At 48.9% G+C, this 21108-nt stretch overlaps 1 protein-coding gene across 2 annotated transcripts; it reads right to left on the minus strand.

The window, feature by feature from the left end:
- Nucleotides 1-14765: 14765 nt before the first annotated feature.
- On the minus strand, nt 14766-21001 carry MRPL32 (mitochondrial ribosomal protein L32). 2 transcript variants are annotated; one of them, XM_044656772.1, is made up of 3 exons: nt 20852-21001; nt 17163-17344; nt 14766-15373 (listed from the first exon to the last, which is right to left on the minus strand). In XM_044656772.1, the coding sequence occupies exons 1-3, from the start codon at nt 20943-20945 to the stop codon at nt 15119-15121; spliced, it is 531 nt and encodes a 176-aa protein (XP_044512707.1). In that variant the 5' UTR covers nt 20946-21001; the 3' UTR covers nt 14766-15118. The 2 variants fall into 2 exon arrangements, with proteins under 2 accessions (XP_044512707.1, XP_044512706.1); XM_044656771.1 differs by having other exon boundaries at nt 20804-21001.
- Nucleotides 21002-21108: the final 107 nt, after the last annotated feature.

Below are 21108 nucleotides of genomic sequence, written 5' to 3' on the forward strand. Positions count from 1 at the left end.
CCTGGGAGGGGGCAGTGGGTTCTCCTTGGAGAGAGTCCAGGAGGTGACAGCAAGTAGGATCTGGGCCAGGTGATGAGCGTTGCCTTTCAAAGGAAGGTGGCTGCTTCTAGGTGAGGGTCTTGGAGGAAGGTGGCACGGGAAGAGGTGTGAGCGCTCGTGGTATAGAAGGGCAGCCAGCACTGGAGAGCACAGCTGGGCTGAGGCTCCCAGATTACTCTGCTGTCCTGTTGAGCACTTTGTGGCTCAGGTAAGTCAGAGGCAGAGGGCTGGGCCTAAGAGAAGGCTGTGACAAGCACTTGCTGCATTTTCGATGTGACGTGCTATTATGTACTGACGAGATCTGCACCCAGAAATGGGCTGCAATTATGGGAATGCTTTTCTCGTGGGCTAGAAAGGCCGCAAAAATCGGCTTTTAGTCCCCAGATGCCTCTTTATCAAGCTTCTGAGAGAGCGCCCGCCTCTCCCCGTTTTTGGTCAAAAACCCCAACCTGAAAGCTTCCCGGGGCCTTCATTCCTCCTTCTTCTCGGAGATTCCTACCCAAAGGGCCCACCCTCTCCATAGAATTTATAGCATAATTGGGAGCTGGCTGGATTCCTGCTCCCAACAACCCTGATTCCTTTTGTGCTTCCCCCCAGGCTTCCATTACTGCTGCCTGGCCCAGAGCTCGGCTTCTTTTGTGACCTCTCAGCCTGCTGTTCACTACCCAGCGGCCTTTCAGTGCAGCTCATTGAAAGCAAACTAATGAGCTTCTCTGGGAGCAGCAACTTCTCCCCTTCTTGTCCTTTCCTCCAGCCCCCCCAAACCCCAAAGTGGAGCCCTTAATTCATGGGGCTTCAGCAGTTTGATTTGTAACCGAGCATTACAAGAGAGGTGTGTGTGTGTGTGTGTGTGTGTGTGTGTGTGTGTGTGAGCGTGTGTGTGTGTGTGTGTGTGTGTGTGTGCTTGAGCGTGTGAGTACAAGTGTATGTGTGAACATGTGAGTATATGACTGTGTGAGTGTGTGAGTGTGTGTGTGTGTGATGGCAGCTGGGACTCAAGGGCTCCTCTTGCTCCTTTTGTACCCCTTCGCTCTTTCTGGAGCAGGAATGGCCGCCCTGCAGTTGCTCTAGCAGAGTCCTCCCCATCCAACCCTGAGAGCCTGTGGTTTCCCAGTAAATACACCTAGGAGGGGAGTTGGTCAAACTAGGCTTTGGGGGGAGCCTTGGAGGGTGTAGCAGCAGCCTTTGATGCCCTGGGTGGGAGAATTGGGGCCACCCGTGGGGGCAGGCCCAGGAGCACCTCCTTCTACCCCCCAACTTGTTTTATTTCATGCCTGGAGAATGTTCTCCCTCCTCATCTCTGCCTCTCGGCTTCCTTCACACCAGCCCGCTCTCTCCCTTTGTCCTCCCCTTGACAAGCCCCCTCCCCCCCCCATTTACTCTCTATGTAGTTCTTTGGGGATCTTTTGCCCAATGTCTTCCACATTGAATTGTGGGGTCCTCGAGGGTCCTTAGCCCAGTGCTGGTGCTGAATAGCTGCTTGCTGGCTGCTCCCTTCTGTTTCCTCAGATGGGGGCGGCTCGATGGACTCTGGCTCTCGTGGGTCCTTCTTCCTTTGTCTGGGTTCTCTGGGACACCCTGCACCAAAGTGATCTCTTAGAAAGTTGCTTTTTGTTTTGTTTTGTAAATCTTCAGAGAGCTGAGCAGAGCCAGAACACGGCAGCAGAGCTGGGAGTCTGGGGGCTGGAGGGGACACACCGAGCAGGGGCTTCAGCAATGGCTGCCAATGGTTCCCCTGATTTATTTCTTTTATCTTTATAATTACTCATCCTCAAATAGTAACTGATCTTTAAAGCAGACTTCAGTGTTGATGCTTGCCCACAATAGCTCCTGAAGGAAGATGGGTCAGAACTGGGCCTACATCTTCCATCTAAATCCATTGCGATTATCCCCATTTCACAGATGAGAAAAAGTTCTATCATGTTTAAGTTACTAGTCTACAGTCATAGAGTTGGGTCGGGGAGTGGAAAAAAAACCACACCACAAATTGAATCCTGCAAGAGCTTACAGGGGTCCCTTAGTCCAATCCCCCCATTTTACAGACCCAAAAACTGTGGGCCACACAAGTAAAATATCTCAAGTAAAATGGGAGGTCTTGAAAATGAGCCTGGATGACTCATGGCCAATGCAGTTGTAAAGACGATGCCGCTCAGAAAGCACAGAATGGAAGGCTGGGAATGAAGATCCCTGCAATTCGGCGTTGGCTTCCCCAGTTGCTCATGGAATAACGTCAGCTGTGCTATTGAAGCTTCCCTATCCTTATTTGTCAAATCAGAGATTTGGACGAGAGCGTCTACAACGTCTAAAGTCGATGACGCTTCGGTCCATCTGGAATCTGGCAGGAGAGGGAGGAAGAACAAAACCCGAACCCAAGAGTTTGGTTCTAGACGAAGCTTACATTTTTACCAAATGACTCCTGAGGCATCGAGTTCAAGCGATATGTGAGCAAGAAGGCCCTCTGCAATACCTCTGAAAAATTGCGATCCAGACTCTGCATGAAGACAGATCTCCACTTTCGGGGAATTCCTTCCCACTCAGAGCAGCCGGGTCCAGGCTTTGGACTCAGCTGTTAGATCGGACCTAACGTTTAGCCTCTATAGAGTCTGCTTGTTCCTCTCGGTTTTTCCCTCTGGGGTCAAGCAGAAGAAGGTGGATTTCTCTTCCACGTGGCAGCCCCTCACATGGTAGGAGTCTCCCTCCGGCTTCTCTTCTGCAGGCTCAGCATTTCCAGGCCCTCCAGCAGGACCTCAAGGCATGCTGCCTCCCCCTCCCCCCCCTTGTGACCCTTGACACTGTCTTCACATGAACGTGGTTTAACGTTTTTCCTCTTCCTTCTTGCCAAATTGCTAAGATCAAGGCAGATGAGTCAAAGACGTTTTGTAAGTAAATAGTAAATCTATTCATTCGTAGGTGGGTGCTGGACCACGTCTGAGTTACTAGAACACGGTGCAAACAGGAAACAACTTATCCTTCTGACCAATATTTGTGGTCAAATGAGAACATAACAATGCTATTCTCCTAAAAGAGAATTTGGATTAAATAATGGACAAAAATGTAACGTAAACGTTTTTTTAAGAAAATGAGACAGGGAGCAGCTGGGTAGCTCAGTGGATGGAGAGCCAGGCCTAGAGACGGGAGGTCCTGAGTTCCAATCTGGCCTCAGACACTTCCCAGCTGGGAGACCCTGGGCAAGTCACTTGACACCCATTGCCCACCCTTACCACTCTTCTGCCTTGGAGCCAATACACAGAATTGACTCCAAGATGGAAGGTGAGGGGTTAAAAAAAAATGGGATAGTAGATCTTGAGGAACAGGATCAAACCATTTTCTCTGAGAACTTTGTACACGTGTACATATATACAGATGTACATGATTGGCTTCCAACTGTGTTTAGTTTGAAAATTCAGGCTTTGTGTGTATTTAAATAATAAGTTCTCAAAGTTAGATGAATAATTTTACAATAAAATTGTATTGATAATTATAAAGTAAGTGAAACTATTTCCCCATTTTTAAAGTATGTGTCTGATAATATTAAAAGGTAGATGGGAGAGTTTGTTTTACAGTTAAACTGTGAATTTTTTTTTTAAAGATTCTTATATCAGGGGAAGCTAGGTGACTCCATGGATAGAGCCAGGCCTGGAGAGAAGAGGTTCAGTCTGGTCTCAGATACTTCCTAGCTGTGTGACCCTGGGCAAGTCACTTAACCTCAGCTGCCTAGCCCTTCCCACTCTTGCCTTGGAGCCAATACTCGGTATTGATTCTAAGATAGAAGGCTTTTTTTTTTTTTTTTTTTAAAGATTCTTATGTCAGGCACAAGGTTTGAACAATAGTAGAAAGAGCAAGTGATATATAAAAACAAAGATTCTCTCAAATTTTCTGTTTGGAGAACCAAATATAAGAGATTGTATTACATTTTACTAAGTCTCGTTACTGGCAGTTTTAATCTAGGAACCTCTATAAGTGATTTGGAACCCCTTCGGAGCTGTCCTGAGAATGAAGCCCGTTCCAGAATGTACAAGAGATTATATCCAGGGACCAGATGACAACGTGAGACATCTAGAACTCAAAACGTGATGATTCCATGTTGGGAAAATGTTGTTAGGAGATAAAGAGACTTGATGTGAACACGGAGGACCATTATTGTAATGGTTTTGCTTCGTGGTGTGTTTTTACAAATTTCCTTGGTGACATGCATAGGTCCCCTTTCAAAAGTGGGTCCCTTGGGAGCCCTCGAAGTAGTTTGCTGTGTAACCTGATTTATGGAAAACCTTAGAGACTTGGCTTATAGATAAGTGATGTGAGGGTGGAGTAGGTGCTTTCCCAAGTCAAAAGGGTTAAAGGAACTGAAGAGAATGAGGACAGCAACTAGTTAATTGTGAGAACTGAGTGAACCACACTGACTCCATCTTGTGACTGTAAAGATTAAAATAAATATACAATAATATTTTATAAAGTTTATTAATAACTACAGTAAAAAACAAACAAATTAGCTAATCCAGCCCTGATGGCAAGAGAAGAGAGGGAGGAGTTACAGAATTTACAAACAATAACATAAAGACACAAGTAAACAAAAAGGGGAACGGAATTTTGGGACGAGGAAAGAATTCTGGGAGATGAAGTCCAAGGGACAAAATTCTCTAACTATACATGACTTGGGCTAGTTTGGTAGCCCTTCTATTCGATTATGGGCCCAGTCCAAATTCTGTTTTGTGAGAAAAGTCTCTTCCATTGTGGGAACTGGGAGAAAACCTTATTGCATTATTTGAATTTAGCCCTGAGTGGCTGGGAAACCCAATCATCTGCACTTGCTGTTTAGAGCCCCTTCACTGAGGACCTCCATTATATTGACCAGAAATGCAGTCAGGTCCATCGATGGACTCATAATTGCACATCGCAAACAACCCATATGTCTTATCTGAAAACTGGTCCCATACTGAATAATCAGTTGTTTCCATGTTCCTTGGGCACGAGTGGGACACTCATTTCCTCATTTCAGAGAATTGTACTTGTTCGCTCTTCCCTTCCCAACTTGGAAAGGCTCTAAGCTTTCATCTAATTAGAACTCAGGTTTCCTAATGTTGTATTATTTCTTTTTAATTAATTAGTCTCATTTGATTAATTATTTTTACTAACAAAAGTCCGTCTTCCCCTGTATTCGGCTCTAAGCTGAGGAAGGGGCCTGCTTCTGATTTGCTGGGCTTAATAAATCGATACGCTCAGAAGATCAAAGCCTCGTCTCCTCAAGTGTTCCATCTTTTGCGGGTGACACCCTCGCCGAGCCGGTCATCTTTCCCGACTTTTTCTTTTTCAGGTAAATGATCTCCTGGGTTTTCAGAGAGCCAAAGACAATCTGGGTTGAAGGCAAGAGGAGGTCCGAAATGATCGCGCTTCTCTAGGGGGAGAGAAGGGGAGGCTGGAGTCCGAGGTGCCATCTACGAAGAGAAAAGGGGATCCAAAAGCAGTGCCAAAAGACTGGGGGGCACCTCAGGGAGTAAGCCTGAACCTATGACACATCCAGAGAGAATTCCTGCCCCAAACCCTGCCAGGTGTTCTCTGCCCAGATTCCAAGCCCTACAGGTTCCTTTTGAACATCAAAATAGCCATACCCACCCTCCATTATTCACAAGATAAACGGATGCTGGATTACTGTCAGGATCAAATAACCTATTGATCTCATGTTTAAGTGGCAGCAAAGAACCCCCGAAGATAATCATTACACTAACAAGGAGAGATTTCCATCCCTTCCTTCCTGGTGGTCTCTAGGGAGGTACCTGGAGGACGGCTTCTTTCTGAGGGCTAGAAGCACCTTTTGGAAGCCTGCGCCCTCCCGCGCTTTAGGACTGGAGGCTTTTGCTGTTGCCAGTTCCTGCAGACATGGATGGGTTGTTTCCTTGGTCTCGTATCTCCCAACTAGAATGTAAGTTCTTGAGGACAGTGACTGCCTCCCTCTTGTATCTGTATTCCCAGTGCCGAGCACATAGTGGTGCTTAATAAATTCCTGTTGATGGAGGGATGGATGGTGCTAGATGTTTTTAGTAGATATTTCTCTGTTCAATAAACCAGCTTGGCTCAGCTGGCACCAATCCAGCATTAATGAGCTCAGGGTAAAAATGCAGGATGCCCCTGGAGGCCAGTTAGTTGTGCTTCGGTGCCCCGTCTTACAAACGGGAGCCTTTGTTGGAAGTAAGAACGCCTAGAGATAACATGGAGAGAGGATTCAAATCCTTTAACTCAATGGGGAAATAAGCCTATCAGCAGCTCACAGCACGTGAAAGATGGCCCGGCATTACCCTGGCATCCCTTGCTGAGATGCATTCCATCCCTCCAACCAGCCTTGGTCCTAGGCTGGTGGCCGCCATTGTGGTTTTTGCCTGCCTCCCCGCAATCCCTCAGGGTGACGGATGGTCCTGGGGGTCCGTGTCGCTCTGGTACAAGGAGCTAATAGAAATGAATCCCTAATCACTGCCAAAGTCAATGGCCGTAACCAGGGATTGCAATGAAGATCCCAGCTAAGACGTAGTCATTAGTGGCACTGGGGTGGTCAGCTGTGAACTCAGCTTCGTAGACACGCCGGAGTGCAGCGGAATTCCTTTTCCTTGGAATTCATTTAAGCTGAAGTCAAAATGTCCACCTGGGTCCTAAGCTGAATGACCAAGAAATATTTGGACACTTCAAGGACTCGTGATTTCTTCTGTATGGACAGCTTCTCCACCCCACCATGACAGGAGGTGCAGTGGCTAGAGCACTGGGTCTGGAGTCAGAAGGAACTGAATTAAAATCAAGCCTCAGACACTTACCATGGGCAAATTACCCAACCTCGACCTCAGTTTCTTCACCTGTAAAATGGGGGTCATAGTAGCACCTACCTCTTAGGATTGTTGTGAGGATCAAATGAGACAACATTTGTAAACTGCTTCACACAGTACCTGGCTCATAGTAGGTGTCTAATAAATGCTTGTTCACTTTTCCTTCCCCTTCCCCATCAAGACTGTATCTCTTCCATGGCTTAGCAGATGACATTCCAGATTTGCAGTGGTCAAAGACTTCATCAGCTTTAGTCGAGGGAGGAGTCTCTCTGGACTTGGCCAGAATGGTCTGGGGGGCAGATACAGGCAGACCATCAGCCCACTGATTGCTGGCTCTCACCAGGGGCTCATTCCACCTCCTGCTCATTATATATATTTTTTTAAACATTTAATTAATTCTTTCAGTTACACGGAGAAATAATTTTTAGCAATTGTTTTCTGATGTTTTAGGATTCAGATTTTCTCCCTCCCTCTGTTCCCCACCTTGTGAAGGCAGTAAACAGTTTGATATGGGTCATACCAGTACTTCCACACAATATAAATATATACATATATATATTTCCATATTGCTCGTATCCTGTATCTTTTTGAAGAGATCTGGATGATCTTCTTGAACACAGTTGTTGGTAATTAATAGGCTGCTGGCTCCCCAAGTCCCCCATGGGTGCTCCTTCGATCTTTGGAGCAACATGCAATTTTGATTCTTTGGATCACGGTGCTCTGTAATTCACTTATACGGTAGGATTGGAAAAAGATTGGTGTTAACCTTTGGCTTTGTTTTAGGGGAAAGCTTGGGGGTCATTAAAGCTGCAGTGCACTTTCTAAGTTAAAGGTTAAATTATTAATAAAATTTAAAATGAAATACAGTACTATGAAACATCCAAAAGGTAATTCAGTCTATTCTTCTTTTTAATTTTGGCCCAACTTTTTGTCCATCTACTGAATTGGTCCAAGACATTCTTACTGAATGAGGAACCAGCTTCTATGGTGTCCATTTAACTGCAATGATCATCTGGACAGTGGGTGGTCTTCATCTACCTGGTCTTTCTGTTTTGGATGGTGAGACAGAACTCTTCTGAATCTTTCCAGCTCTTACCCTTTGAATAGCTGTCGAAACAATCTTTCTAAGGTTCTGGTCTGCCCATAGCACTCCTGCTGTTCCACCTTCCTCAGAAAAACAAAAAAAAAAAAGAAAAAGAAAACCCCAAGAGTTTCCTATTGTTTACTGAATTAAGAACATATTCGAGGGCAGGGCCAAGAGGGTGGAATAGAGAAAGTACTAAAGGTAACTCTCCCAACATTCCCCTTCAAACAACTTTCAAATAATGCCTCAAAATGAATACTAGATGGCAGACAAAACACTTAGGGTGAGACATTTCTCCAGTCCAAGACAACTTACATCAAAAGGAGAGGTTTAAGGCACTGGGATGGGGTTTGGCCCAGAGTCTATTGGCAGCAGCATCTTCTGTGGGACTTGGAGGTGGCAATAGCAACACTGGTACCTTCAGGAGCTCTCCAGCCAGAAATGGCAAGGGGGTCAGCCAACCTGTAGAAAGAGACTACAGCCGACACCTTTGCTATCACTGGGTACAGGACCAGGCGCTATTGGTCAGCTCCCCTGACTATTTAAAAAAAAATCCTATTCTAGTGTCAGGGAAGATCAAGCACAAACTCAGAAAACAATTATGTCAGAACAACAAGTGAAACCTCAACAAAGGAGCAAAATGGATACAGACCTAACTAGAATTCTTAGAAGAGCTAAAAAATGATTTTAAAAATCAGAGAAGAGTAGAGGAAAAATTGGAAAAGAAATCAGAGTAATGCAAGAAAATTATGAAAAGGTAATTAACAGCTTGGTAAAAGAGGCACAAAAATTACTGATGAAAATAACATATTAAAAAACAGAACTGGCCAAATGGTAAAAGAGGGACAACACTTCACTGATGAAAATAACCACTAAAAAAAGCAGAATTGGTAAAATGGAAAAAGAAGTACAAAAGCTCACTGAAAGAAATAATTCTTTAAGAATTAGATTCAGGCAAACAGAATCTAATGTCTTCAAGAGACATCAAGAAATGATAAAGCAAAGTCAAAAGAATGGGGGGAAATCCCCAGAAAACTGTGAAAGACCTTACTGGAAAAGCAATTGACCTGGAAAATAAAGGAGAGATCATTTAAGAATTATTGGATTATCTGAACCCCATGATCATAAAAAGGCACGAATATCATCTTTTAAGAAATTACAAGAAAAACTGCACTGATATCCTAGAGTGAGATGGTAAAAGAGAAATTTAAAGAATCCACAATTTGCTTTCTGAAAGAACTCCCCAAATGGAAATTCCCAGGAATATAACAGCTAAATTCCAGAGCTCTTAGGTCACAGAGAAAATATTTCAAGTAATCAGAAAGAAATTATTTAAATATCACTAAGCTATAGTTAGTAAAATATAAGATTTAATGGCTACATGTTAAAGGATTATGGGGCTTGAAATATGATATTCCTGAAAGCAAAGGAGTTACTATTACAACCAAGTATAACCTATCCAGCAAAATAGGGTATATTCCTTCATGGGACAAAAAGTGGCTATTTAATGAAATAGAAGATTTTCAAACATTTCTGATGAAAACACCAGAGATGAATCAAATACTAGACTCAAGAAAGAAAAAAAAAAGGTAAATGTGAAAGAGAAATCATAAAGGACTCAATAAGGATAAATTGCTTATATTTCTATGTGGGAAGATGATATATGTTACTCCAAGAACTTTATCATTATTAAGAATGGTGTGGCACAGTGGATAGAGTATAGGGCCTGAAGTCAGGAAGACTTCAAGTCTTGATTTCAAATCTGGTCTCAGACATTTGCTAGCAGAGTGCCCTTGGGTAAGTCATTTTACCCTGTTTGCCTCAGTTTCCTCATCTGTAAAATGAGTTGAAGAAGGAAATGTCAAACCACTCCAGTGTCTTTGCCAAGAAAATCCCAAATGGGGTCATGCAAAATCAGTCATGACTGAAATAACTCAACAACATACATTGATAAAGGAAATAAAAATAAGTCAATTATATTGAGGTGATCTAAAAAATGGATGAACAAGGAAAAGGGATGCACTTGGAGAAGGAGGAAGGGAGAGGAAGAATGAAGAAAATCATCTCACATGAGGGAAGCATACAAAAAACCCTTTTACAGTGGAAGGAAAAAATGGGGAGGACAACTCTGAAACCCGCTTTCTCTAAATTGGTTCAAAGAGGGAAGAACGCGCGCACACACACACTTTCATTTGGGTGTAGTAAGCTATCTTACCCAACAGTGAAATAGGAGGGGAAGGGGATAAGAAAAAGAGGGAGGGGAATGATAAAGGGAGAGCAAACCAAGGGAGGCAGTAGCCAGAAAAACACATTTTTGGGGAGCAATAGGGTAAAAAGAGAGAAGGATAAACAGAAGAAAAAAGGATAAAACAAAACAGAGAGAAGCCATAACTGTGAATGTTAATGGGATGAACTTACCCACAAAATGGAAGTAGATAAAAGAATGGATTAGAAGTCAGAATCCATATGTTATTTACATGGTGTGTTACGATTAAACAATTAGGTCCCCAATTCCAAATAAACAGGTGGAAATAGAAAGATACAGACACTGTATACACACAAATTAAAATAAAGTGCTAGAGCAGAATCCATTATGATTCAGCTAATGTAAAAAACACAGGGGTAGAGATCATGATCTCAGGCAAAGCAAAAGCAAAAACAGACCTAATGAAAAGAGATAAGCTTTCTTAATTAAAGGTACATAGAAAATGAATATCAATACTAAATCCATGTGCACCAAATGACATAATGTCCAAATTCTTAAAGGAAAAGTTAAATGAGTTGCAGGAGGAAAGAGACTGTAAAACTACTAGTGGGGAGCCTCAACTTTCCCCACTCAGAGATAGACAAATATAATCATAAAAAATAGAAAGAAATTAAGGAGATGGATAGAATATTAGAAAATTATATACGATAGCTCTGGGGGGGGGAGGGTAGAATAGAAAAGGTATAACTTTTTTTCCTCAGACGTGCCTGGCACCTTTACAAAAAATGGGTCAGATATTTGGGCATTAAAATCCTCCCAAACAAAGGCGGAAAAGCAGAAACATTACCCTTTTCAGACCATAATGCAATAAAAATTATTTTCATTAAGGAACTGTAGAAGCATAGGTTAGAAATTCATCAAGTAAGTCGGCGTTTATGGCCTCCTTCGCGCCAAAGCCCGTGCCAGGCGCTGGCGTGGTCCGGGCTGGCGGCCAGCCTTCTGGTCCTCCCCTCCGGAGAATGGATGGATTCTTATCAGCTCGGCGAGTCCCGGCTGTTTGCGTGGCGCCCGGAAGCACCCGCGAGGCGTTTCTGGCAGGACCTCAGCTTTCCGCCTGGCCCTGGCTAGCCCCTCGCGTGCCCCAGCGCTTAATTCTGCATACAAAAGGCGCAGCTCAGAGTGAATCCAGCCGCTTCTGGCGGTTCGTGTTTGGATCCTAATTTTACGTCACTTTCTAGGTCTTGTCGAAGAAAATTGCTGTTTGCCATAGGAGGTCTCGGTGGAAAATGAAAATAAAGCAAAGTGGGAAAACGAGGCAGAACTGGGTTATCCGCGTAGAGCTGGCCTTGGAATGGCTTTCCATGCTGGAAACGCCTTGTCTCATTGCTTTCCCATGCGGACACGGAGCACGCGGGCCGGGTGAAGCCTCTGCGAGGAGGAGGAGAAGGAGGCCGCTTTACAGCTCCAGAGCAAAGCCACCGGTCCCCCAGGGGCTGCCAAACAAAAACATGGCCGCCTCCTTCCGGAAGTGGTTGTTCAAACTCGGCCTATTTTCCCAGGCTCCTCTTGGGTTCCTCCAGCGGCCCTCCGCGCCAGATACTGGAGAGCCGCCTCTTGGGTCGAACAGCAGAGCCGGGCTGGAGCTTCCTCTGGATGACTCGCGCTCCATCCTACTTCAATCCCCGTTTAATGATACAGGATCAAAAGCAGGGATAGGACCCGGCACAGGAAGGTTCGAACAGCAAAAAAGGCTGAACAATTGCCTCCAAGGAGCTTCCGGTCTTCGAGGGGGGCCACAAGATGAGCACAACACAAGGCAGAGCCTGGCTGGGTAACGGGGAGCCAGACAAACGCGGATACTTGGGGTGAGCCGTGGCAAAGTGAGGAGTCTTGACGGGAGTAAAGAAGCAGGAGCCCAGGCTGGGCAGAAGGAATGGCCCCCAACAACGGCATGGTAGTCTGAGATGGTCTATGCCAAGCTCAGGGAACAGCTGACAGTCTAGTCTGGCTCAGATGTGGAGCCTGAAGACCCGCTGGGCAGAGGAGGAGGGGACCGCACATTGGAGGGCCTTAGGTCCCAGGCTCTGGAGTTTTTATTTTATTCTCCATGTACAAGGGAGCCATGGAAGGTCTTTGCCGGGGAGTCCTATTGGTGAGATCAGTACATTGGGCAGAGTATGGGAAGAAAGTGTTGAAGAAGAGCAGCCATGGGCATGGCAGAGCGAGTCCCAGGTCTGGTTCCAATCTGGTCTCAGATGCTGCCTCCCGGCCCAGCCTTGGTCCTTCTGTCTGAGAGCCCTTACTAAGAGGGAAAGGAAGGGTTTAAAGAGGAAGAGGAAGGCTCAGAGGTCAGCCAGGAGACAGCTGGGCCACAGAGGAGGTAGAGAGTGCGAGCACCTGAGGCCACTGCCAGGACTGGCATCTGGCTGACTCCTAGCCAGGGGAGAGCATCGCCAGGAAGAGGGTGGGGAAGGTGTGAAGGGAGTTTGGGACCTGATTAGCTGGCAGTATCAGTGTGATGCCCCACCGGACACTTGGGAGGCGAGTGGCTGCGAGACCAATGAGCTCAGGTGGAGTCCGTGACATGACTGGGCAGGATTCAGGGCTTTTTTTGCCAGGGACATTAAAGTTACTCTTTTTCTTTGAGAAAAGATTTGCTCATTCCACTTAACTGGAGACTCCTGGAAGGCGAGAAAGATGTTACACCTGCTTCTCGCCTGGTGTCTGGTGCCCCACACCACCAACCAACTGGTGGGGATCCTTGGGAGCTGGCACTCAGGCCACGAGCTTTCTAAAGGGCCTGCAGTGTACCAGGTCAGGGCCAGGGCCTGGGGAGGCCAGTGGGGAGATGCCACAAAGTTCTGGGTCTTCTCTTTTGAACCTTTCGGATCAGGTGGCCCTGGGCTTGGATCCTGAGCCAGAGGGGCCCCCAAGACCTGTGCCTTCCCTCCCTGTTCCAAGGCCAGTGGGTGTGCTTGTCTGTGTCTTGACCCTGGGATGGTCTGTCGGCCTGCAGAGCTCTCAACAGGGCCACATGACAAGCGCAGGTCAAGGAGCAGTCCAACATGGGGCACAGGGCGCAGAATGAATAACCTGGAGGAAACTTAGGAGCCTCAGAACCCAAAGGACATCCTCTGCATAGGAAAGCCCAGCCCAGATGCCTGGTGCTCCTCTTTGAAGTGTCCGGCTGCCCAAAGAGATCATAGATAAACAGAGTTGTACAAAAATATTCATACCACGCTCTTTGTGGTGGCAAAAACCTGGAAAACGAGGGGATGCCCTTCTATTGGGGAATGGCTGAACAAAGTGTGGTATATGCTGGTGATGGAATACTATTGTGCTCAAAGGAATAAAGAACTGGAGGAATTCCATGTGAACTGGAAAGACCTCCAGGAAGTGATGCAGAGTGAAAGGAGAACCAGGAGAACATTTTACAGAGATGGATACATTGTAGCATGATCAAATGTAACTGCTACTAACAATAATGCAATGATCCAGGACAATCCTGAGGGACTTAGGACAAAGTATGCTACCCACATTCAGAGGAAGAACTGCAGGAAAGGAAACACAGAAGAAAAACAACTGCTTGAACACATGGGTTGATGCGGACATGATTGGGGATGTAGTCTGGAAACTACCACACCAATGCAGCTATCAATAATATGGAAATAAATCTTGATCGATGACACAGTAAGAAACCAGTGGAAATGCACGTCGGCTATGGGGGGGGGGGGTAAAGGGGAAAGTAAGAACACATGTAAACATGGCAAATTTTTCTAAAAAATGAAGTGACCGGCTGACCATCTCTGCTCTTGGACTCAGCGACCTGCCCTTGGCTTTTCCTCAATGTGGTGCCCTGGCCGGGGCAGGATGGAGGGGCCATCTCCTTCTTATTCCTGGAAGCGATGGCTCCCACGTGGTCCAGGTGGCGTCCTGGCCATAGGTGGCCCTTCCTCACACCGGGACCCTTTAAAGAGTCAGTGGCAAGCCTTTAAATGCACCTTTACGCTGGAGCTGTGGTTGGCCCCAGGCTGACGGGTCAGTGGGCAGAGGAGGCCCATAATGGCGGCCACACCGTAGCCCGCTGTGACCCACCTTCTCCTCCGGATTGAATCAAGCTGTCAAGCTACAAGCAGCCTCCTTGTTTAGTTCTTACCAGCAGCCTCCAGCATGCCTTGAAGCATTTTCCTAGGAGGATGTGTGAGGCCTTTACCCAAAGCTCTTTCTAGAGTCTCCCCTTGGTCTCCAGGGAGGACTCCGAGGGTGGGAAAGAGCGCCCAAGGGAGAAGCCCTGGGTGCGAATCCTGCCTCTCCCACTACGTGGGCAGCCCCAGAAAATCCCTGAAAACCTGACCTGCTTTCCTCACAGGTAAAATGAGAGAGACAGCCCTGCTGGAGGCACAGAGAAGATTATGGGTACGTGTTGGTTCTACCCACACCGGAATGGCAGCCTTCCAGGACATTTTTTCCTGAAGGAATGGCCAGGCGCTGTTCCCCCCCCCCCCCCCCCCCCATGTTTCATGGTTTTCTTTTTGCTAGCTTTTGCCTTCTGCCTTAGACTCTGTTGGGCCCGTCCCGTCTCTGGGCCTGACTCTCCAGCCACCCCCCCCCCACTCATACAGGGTCTGTCTCATGGTATCGCCCCTTGGGGGAAACTTGGGCTTTATTGTCTGTGAGGAATAGAAGCTCCAAATGAAAATTCTGAACAAAATTCAAATTTCCCCACCTTACATTAATTTAATAATCCCCCAATAAACACCCCCTGCCCCACCCACCCCCAACGTCTGACTCTCTGAATGGGAAGAGCCCGGCCGGAGGCTGCGTCCCCAGTTCTGGGCTCAGACACGGTCAATCTGGCATCCGAGGCTGATCCTTGAGCTGTTCCTGAGGCCCATCCCGAGGGGTGGAGAAGCCAGGGATGGGCCTGGAACCCCCAAGAAGCCCGAGTCGGCGTTCCCAGAGTCGTGCTGGATGGAGGCACTGTCAGCCCCTGAAGAACCAGGATGGCCGCTTCCTGTCCCGTTCGATGATCCTCTTGCCTCGATCCTCCTCCTCAGGACTCTCCCCGCGGTACAGGACCACCGTCTCCACGGCGGGGGCCCTCAGAGGGCCCCCCTCCTGCACCCCTATCTGCCTCCTGATCTGCACGGTCTCGGCACGGACCTTGCTGTAGCAGTAGCCACACAGGACGTGCTTGAGCTTCAGATGGCCACATTCTGGGCACACGTCAATGTTGTTCTAAAAGCGAAACAAAGCAGACGGCCGTGAGATGCCGCATTTCTGGGACCCAGTGTGTGTGTGTGTGTGTCTACAGAGGACGGACAGTGTAGACGGGCAAAGCCAGGAATCAGGGGCTCCCGGTGCTCCCGCTGATGCGCTTCCTCCCATGGAGGGAGCTTCGCATTCATTTCCACGTCCTGTTTTGTGGGGGCGCTACATGCCGTGCTGGGTATGAGGGAAGGAAAAGCCCAGGCTCTGGCCCGGGGGAACTCCCAGGGAATGGGGAAGACACTCTTCTGGCCACCCCGGGCAGGCCTGCACAGTGTAATGGGTGACAATGTGATGATAATATGATGCTGGTGGTAAAAGTGAGTCACCAGCCTGTAGCTAAAACTAGCAGGAGATTTGGGGCTATTGGTGATGAGCAGCCTCGGCTGTGGGGCTCAGTGAATCTCCGCTGTTAGCTGCAGGCTCCTTTAAGCTCCTTTAAGGTGTTGATGGGCGGCCCCTCCCTGCTGAAGTAACTGCCTTCCTATTGGGTGAGAGAAGAACCCAGCAGGAAGTGGGGCTCGAACTTCCTGGTTACAACGGAGACTTAGCTTCCACTTCTCAGTAAACGCAAGTTCTTAATATTCTCTTCCCTCCTCAGTCCCTTTAGCCTTAGTGATGTTGAAGGAAATACAGAAACTCTCTGATTCAGGCTAAGGGATTTATTTTAAACTGGGAAGGGAAAACTGAGGCAAGAGGATTCAAGGTCTTGAGAAGCTGTTGCTAGGGGCAACTGGCAAGTGTTGGCAATGGACCTAGAAGGTCAGGTCAGGCTGAGGGAACCAGCCCTCTGCCAGAGATAATCTGACACTGCCCTGATGTTATTTGATCCACCAGCTAAACAGATGTAGTTGTTAAGTAGGTTTAGGGGTGTCCCTAACCACTAGGATACTCTATGCTAAGTCCTGCCCACGTTCTACAACCCAACCTCCTTTCACCTCCCTTCAACCTCCCGGGGTACCCAAGGGGAAGTCAGGGGTAGCTGGGTGTCTGGGTGAGGTCAAGGAAATCAGAACCCTCAGGTTGGGTTTGCAGGGCCTTAAATAGTCACAGACCAATTGTCAGCTGGTACGTGGGTGGCACCTGCCAGGCCAGAGTTCCATTCTGCTAACTGACAGGATTGCCCAGGGTAATATTGCAAATGCAAGAAATCTTGCATTATAACAGGAAGGCCTGGAGGCAGCCTTTAGCAGAGGCTGGCTCAGAGGGAGCCTCAGCCACCACCAGACCAAGCGCTGGGACTCAGGAGATGGAAGGTCCCAGCAGTCCTGGATGGCGGAGCAGGAACCAACCTTAGGAGGGGGACAGCAAGGAGGCCCAGGGAGGGGCTGGGGAGCAGCTCTGGGGGAAATGCCCCAGGAACGTCCAAGGACAGTGGCTGAGAATGGCAGGGGAGTGGCTGGAGGGGTGATGGGCCTGCTGGCTCGCACCCCATCCTGTGGATAACAGATCAAGCGTGGCTCTCCTCCATTGGAGAAGAGAGTGCTAGGACAAATGGACAGAAGTCAGGGGGTCGACCTCCTGACCCCCTGCGCTGCCCCTAAGGGGGAGGGGCGGCCTTCGGGGGGCGCAAGGCTGGAGGAGCCCCGGCCAACAGGAGGGGTCTGGCTAGCCGGCCTCCCTCTGGGCCCGAGCCTCTGGCATTTGTAGCTCTCTGCTCACCACTGAGGGCTTCCCTGGCAAATGAGGACGAGACCCCGAGACACATCCTGCCAAAGCACTGGCCCGCCTGAGAAATCCCTTCCAGCTTCTTCCTTACCTTTGTTTTCAGCTGCTTCTGGAGGCATCGCCTCCGACACCGATTCACTTCGATGGTGCGCCGGTTCTTGGGGGCTGCCATCCAGAACACACCATCCAGAAAGGCAGGAGGCTCCCCGCCATGGCTGGGGTCTGCCAGGGCCCCAGAGAGCATGGCCGGACCCTGCACAGCCAGCGCCGGGCCTATCAAAGCAAACACAGGAATGAGACAGCTGTGACTCCCCCACCACAACGATGACCGCCAACACTCGGAGCTGGACACAGGTGGTCATCGGCCCCAGAAGGCAAGAGGAGAAGGAAGCCTGACAGGATCCATTCAGGAAAGGGCTCAGCCCCGCTGACGCCCCCTACCCAACACCAGGAGCTTGGATGAGTCACGAGGACAAGGACCCGGAGGGGATGGGGGGAGAAGGGGTGGAGGTTGGGCAAGGAGGGGTGTGGGGGGCACCCTAGGTGGGATCCGGAGAATGAGAACACAGACCCAGCAGAGGCTACTGGCCAGAAGCGCAGGACAGGAGAGGACTGCCCTCCTCCTCAGGCCATCTGGAGGAATCTGCTGCTGGGGCAGCCCCTCTACCCCCGCTACCTAGCTCAGAGGAGGCACAGAGAGGAGAGCTCAGAGGAATGAGGTTTCAGTGGACCCCAGGTAGCATGTCGGGAGTGTTTCCTGTTAGCCCAGGATGGCCCCTGTAGCTTTCACAGGTTAAGAAAACTGGGGCCCCAGCTCTGATGTGGGCTGTCCCTTCCCCAATAGCAGAGGGACCCTGTGAGGTGGGTGCTGTGACCATCTACATTTTACGGCTAAAGAAACTGATGCAAGGGTATGCCCTTCAATTGGGGAATGGCTGAACAAATTGTGGTATATGTTGGTGATGGAATACTATTGTGCTCAAAGGAATAATAAACTGGAGGAATTCCATATGAACTGCAAAGACCTCCAGGAATGGATGCAGAGTGAAAGGAGCAGAGCCAGAAGAACATTGTACACAGAGACTGATATATTATGGTAAAATTGAATGTAATGGACATCTGTACTAGCAGCAATGTAATGACCCAAGACAATTCAGAGGGATTTATGGAAAGGAACACTATCCACATTCAGAGGAAGAACTGCAGGAGTAGAAACACAGAAGAAAAACAACTTCGTGGACACTTGAGTTGATGATTGGGGATGTAGACCTGAAAAGACCACACCCATGTAACTATCAATAATGTGTAAATAAGTCTTGACTGACCATACCAGTGGAAATTTGAATTTATTATGGTGGGGGGGGAGGGATTTGGGGGATAGGGGGGGTGAAGGGTAAAGTAAAAACATGACTTATGTAACCAGGGAAATTTTTTCTAAAAATAAAAAATTATTTAAAAAAAAACACAGACAGGAGTTGGGCTTCTGGTCCCTCTGAACTCCTGGAGCAGGAGCTTTATGTCCTTCTTTGCATGCCAGCACAGTGCCTGGCACCCAGCAGGCCCCAAGGTGCCTGGAGGGTATTAAAGAAATAAGGTGGGTAAAGAGATATAGATGTATAATGATGGTGAGGATGTATATCTGTTTATGATCTTCTCAGCTGAAGTTGGTGGGAGGAACACCTACTCCTATCACCCTGGCTGCTGCTGTAAGTTATCCCCTTTCTCTCTAACAGGTTTGGTTGAGAACCTGTTAGGGATTCTTTAACAGCTGCCCAAGTAAAGACACTTGAGAGGTTAGATAGATGGGAAGGCCTTTTCAAGCCCAACCTGGGGTTGGATAATTGGTAATAGACTTGATCTGCCTTGGATAACGGTTCAGGATCTGACTGTGTTTGACTCCCTTCGGAAGGGCTGTGATAGAAAGACCACTCAGGAAGGTACTTCTTGTTAAACACTCTTTTAACTCTAGGTAGGGAAAGGATAACAAGGTCAAGGATTGGGGATTGGAAACCCTATTGACCTATTATCTATTAGACTAATTAACAATCAGGACTGGAGGCTACTGATCTGGTAGAGGCTTGAGATTTCACTCTCTTGCTATCTCTGGCCAGACCTAGCCACAGCCAAGCCAGAGAGTAGGTAAGGCTATTGCTGCAGATGTATTGATGATCTTTATTCCCTCAGCCCTCTCACCAATAGTGTTGATGATTCACTAGCTCTCACAGTCTAACAGGAAATAGATTCAGGCTTCCCTACCCTCTTCTTCTTCCACCACCCTTCCACCCTTCAGTCAGCCACCCACTGCCCATATTGAACCACAGAGGTTTGCAGAGATCTGTGATCTCCAGTTCTCGGCCTCTGAGTCCAGAGATCTCCTCCAATGTAGATGTCAGGGGGTATATAAATGGTGGGGCTGATTGATGTTTGCCCCTGGCTCACAGCACCTGGGAACATTCCAAGTCCCTCAAATGCCATCCCTGTCGGTCAAGGTGGCATCCATCTCTTCCCAGATTATTGAATATAACAAGGGTCAGGTGAGGAATGGGCGCATTGTGTGGGGCCCTGAGGGGGGGGGGGGGGGCTGGGCTGTCCAGAGTGGGAGAAGCAACCTGGAAGCCCAGCTGGAAGATGGGGTCTGAGAGGCCACAGCCTTGGCTTTTCAATCCCTTTCACTTGTGAGGGAGGGGCTGGAGTGACTGGAAGGATGTTGGGGCTCTCCACATAGGTAGGAAGGCGAGATCTGGGGGTGGGGCTTGGGAAAAAAACCAGACTAAATAGGGGGGTGGGGCAGAGCCCCTGAGCTGGCGAGGACCCACAATTAGGGTGGAAACAGAAGGAAGCCCAGTGTCCACTAAGCACCCACCATGTGCCCAGCACAAGGCTGAGCTCTTCACAAACACAGTCTCATTTGACCTCACAACAATTTGAGGAGTTCAGCGGTATAAGGATCCCCACTGTACAGCTGAGGAAACTGAGGCAAACAAAGGTGCAACGACTGGCCTAGTTTCCACCGCCAGGAAGTGTCTGAGGCTGCACTTGAACTCAGGTCTTCCGAAGGTACGGGGGCGGTGGCACTCGGGGCGGCAATGGAGAGAGCCCCCTCGGAGGCTCAGTGAGGCCAGACAAGAAGAGCCACAAAATGCGCAGTGACCCCTGTCGGACTTTCTTGGGTGCAGCCCGGGCTCCTGCAGGCAGAAGCCCGAGACTGCGCGCTGAAGGGGCGAACTGGCCCTGTCCCCCCATGCTCCCCTCAAGCCCCGGGCAGGAGTGAGTCACCAGCCCCCAAAGTTATGCTCTGGAGCTTGCCCCATCTCTGCCTAGGGCATCGCCCAAAGTGAAGGTGACCTACAGGGTGGAGGCGGCCTGGGAACTGGCCTGATTCCGCCTCACTGACTGCGTAGGATGTTTTACTCAGCAACCCCACCAGAAAGACTAGAATCGGCTCAGAGTTGTTCTCAAGGAAGATGCTCCAGGGATGTAGAAAGAAGGGAAGGGTCAAAGGGCTGGGGTCAGCAGACCACGTGGTCTCCCGCCACTGCGCCGCGGAGGAGCTTGGGAAGAAGGTCAGGCGGGCGGAAGCAGATACTGGGAATGCCCCCTGCGCGCTCCCGTGCCTCCCCGCCCCGCCTTCCTCTTAAGCGCTTCCCACACGATTCTGCGTACTACGCCCCGCCCACACTCTTCCCCGCGCGTCCCTGACCCCGCCTCCTCAGCTGCCCTACAGTAACCTACCCCAGGAAGGGCCCTGGAAGCCGGCTGACAGGCCCGAGGGAAGCGTACCCTCCATGCGGTCCCAGCAGTTCCGCAGCAGGCGCGCGGCAGCCGCCGGCCAAGAGGGCAGGGTTACTCGCAGGCACGCCAAGGCGCGGGCCATGGCCGCCGCAAGGAAGTGGGGGAAAAAAGCGAAAGCGGCGGAGGATCGGCTTCCTGCCCGAGGGACCACGCACAGGAACTTGGGAAGGCGAGGCCTTTTGTACTTTCTCGCGGACTACAAGTCCCGGCATGCCGTGCGATCGCGCTTTAGGCTGCCAATGAGG

This window comes from Gracilinanus agilis, chromosome 1 (genome assembly GCF_016433145.1).
Source record: "Gracilinanus agilis isolate LMUSP501 chromosome 1, AgileGrace, whole genome shotgun sequence".
NCBI lineage: Eukaryota > Metazoa > Chordata > Mammalia > Didelphimorphia > Didelphidae > Gracilinanus > Gracilinanus agilis.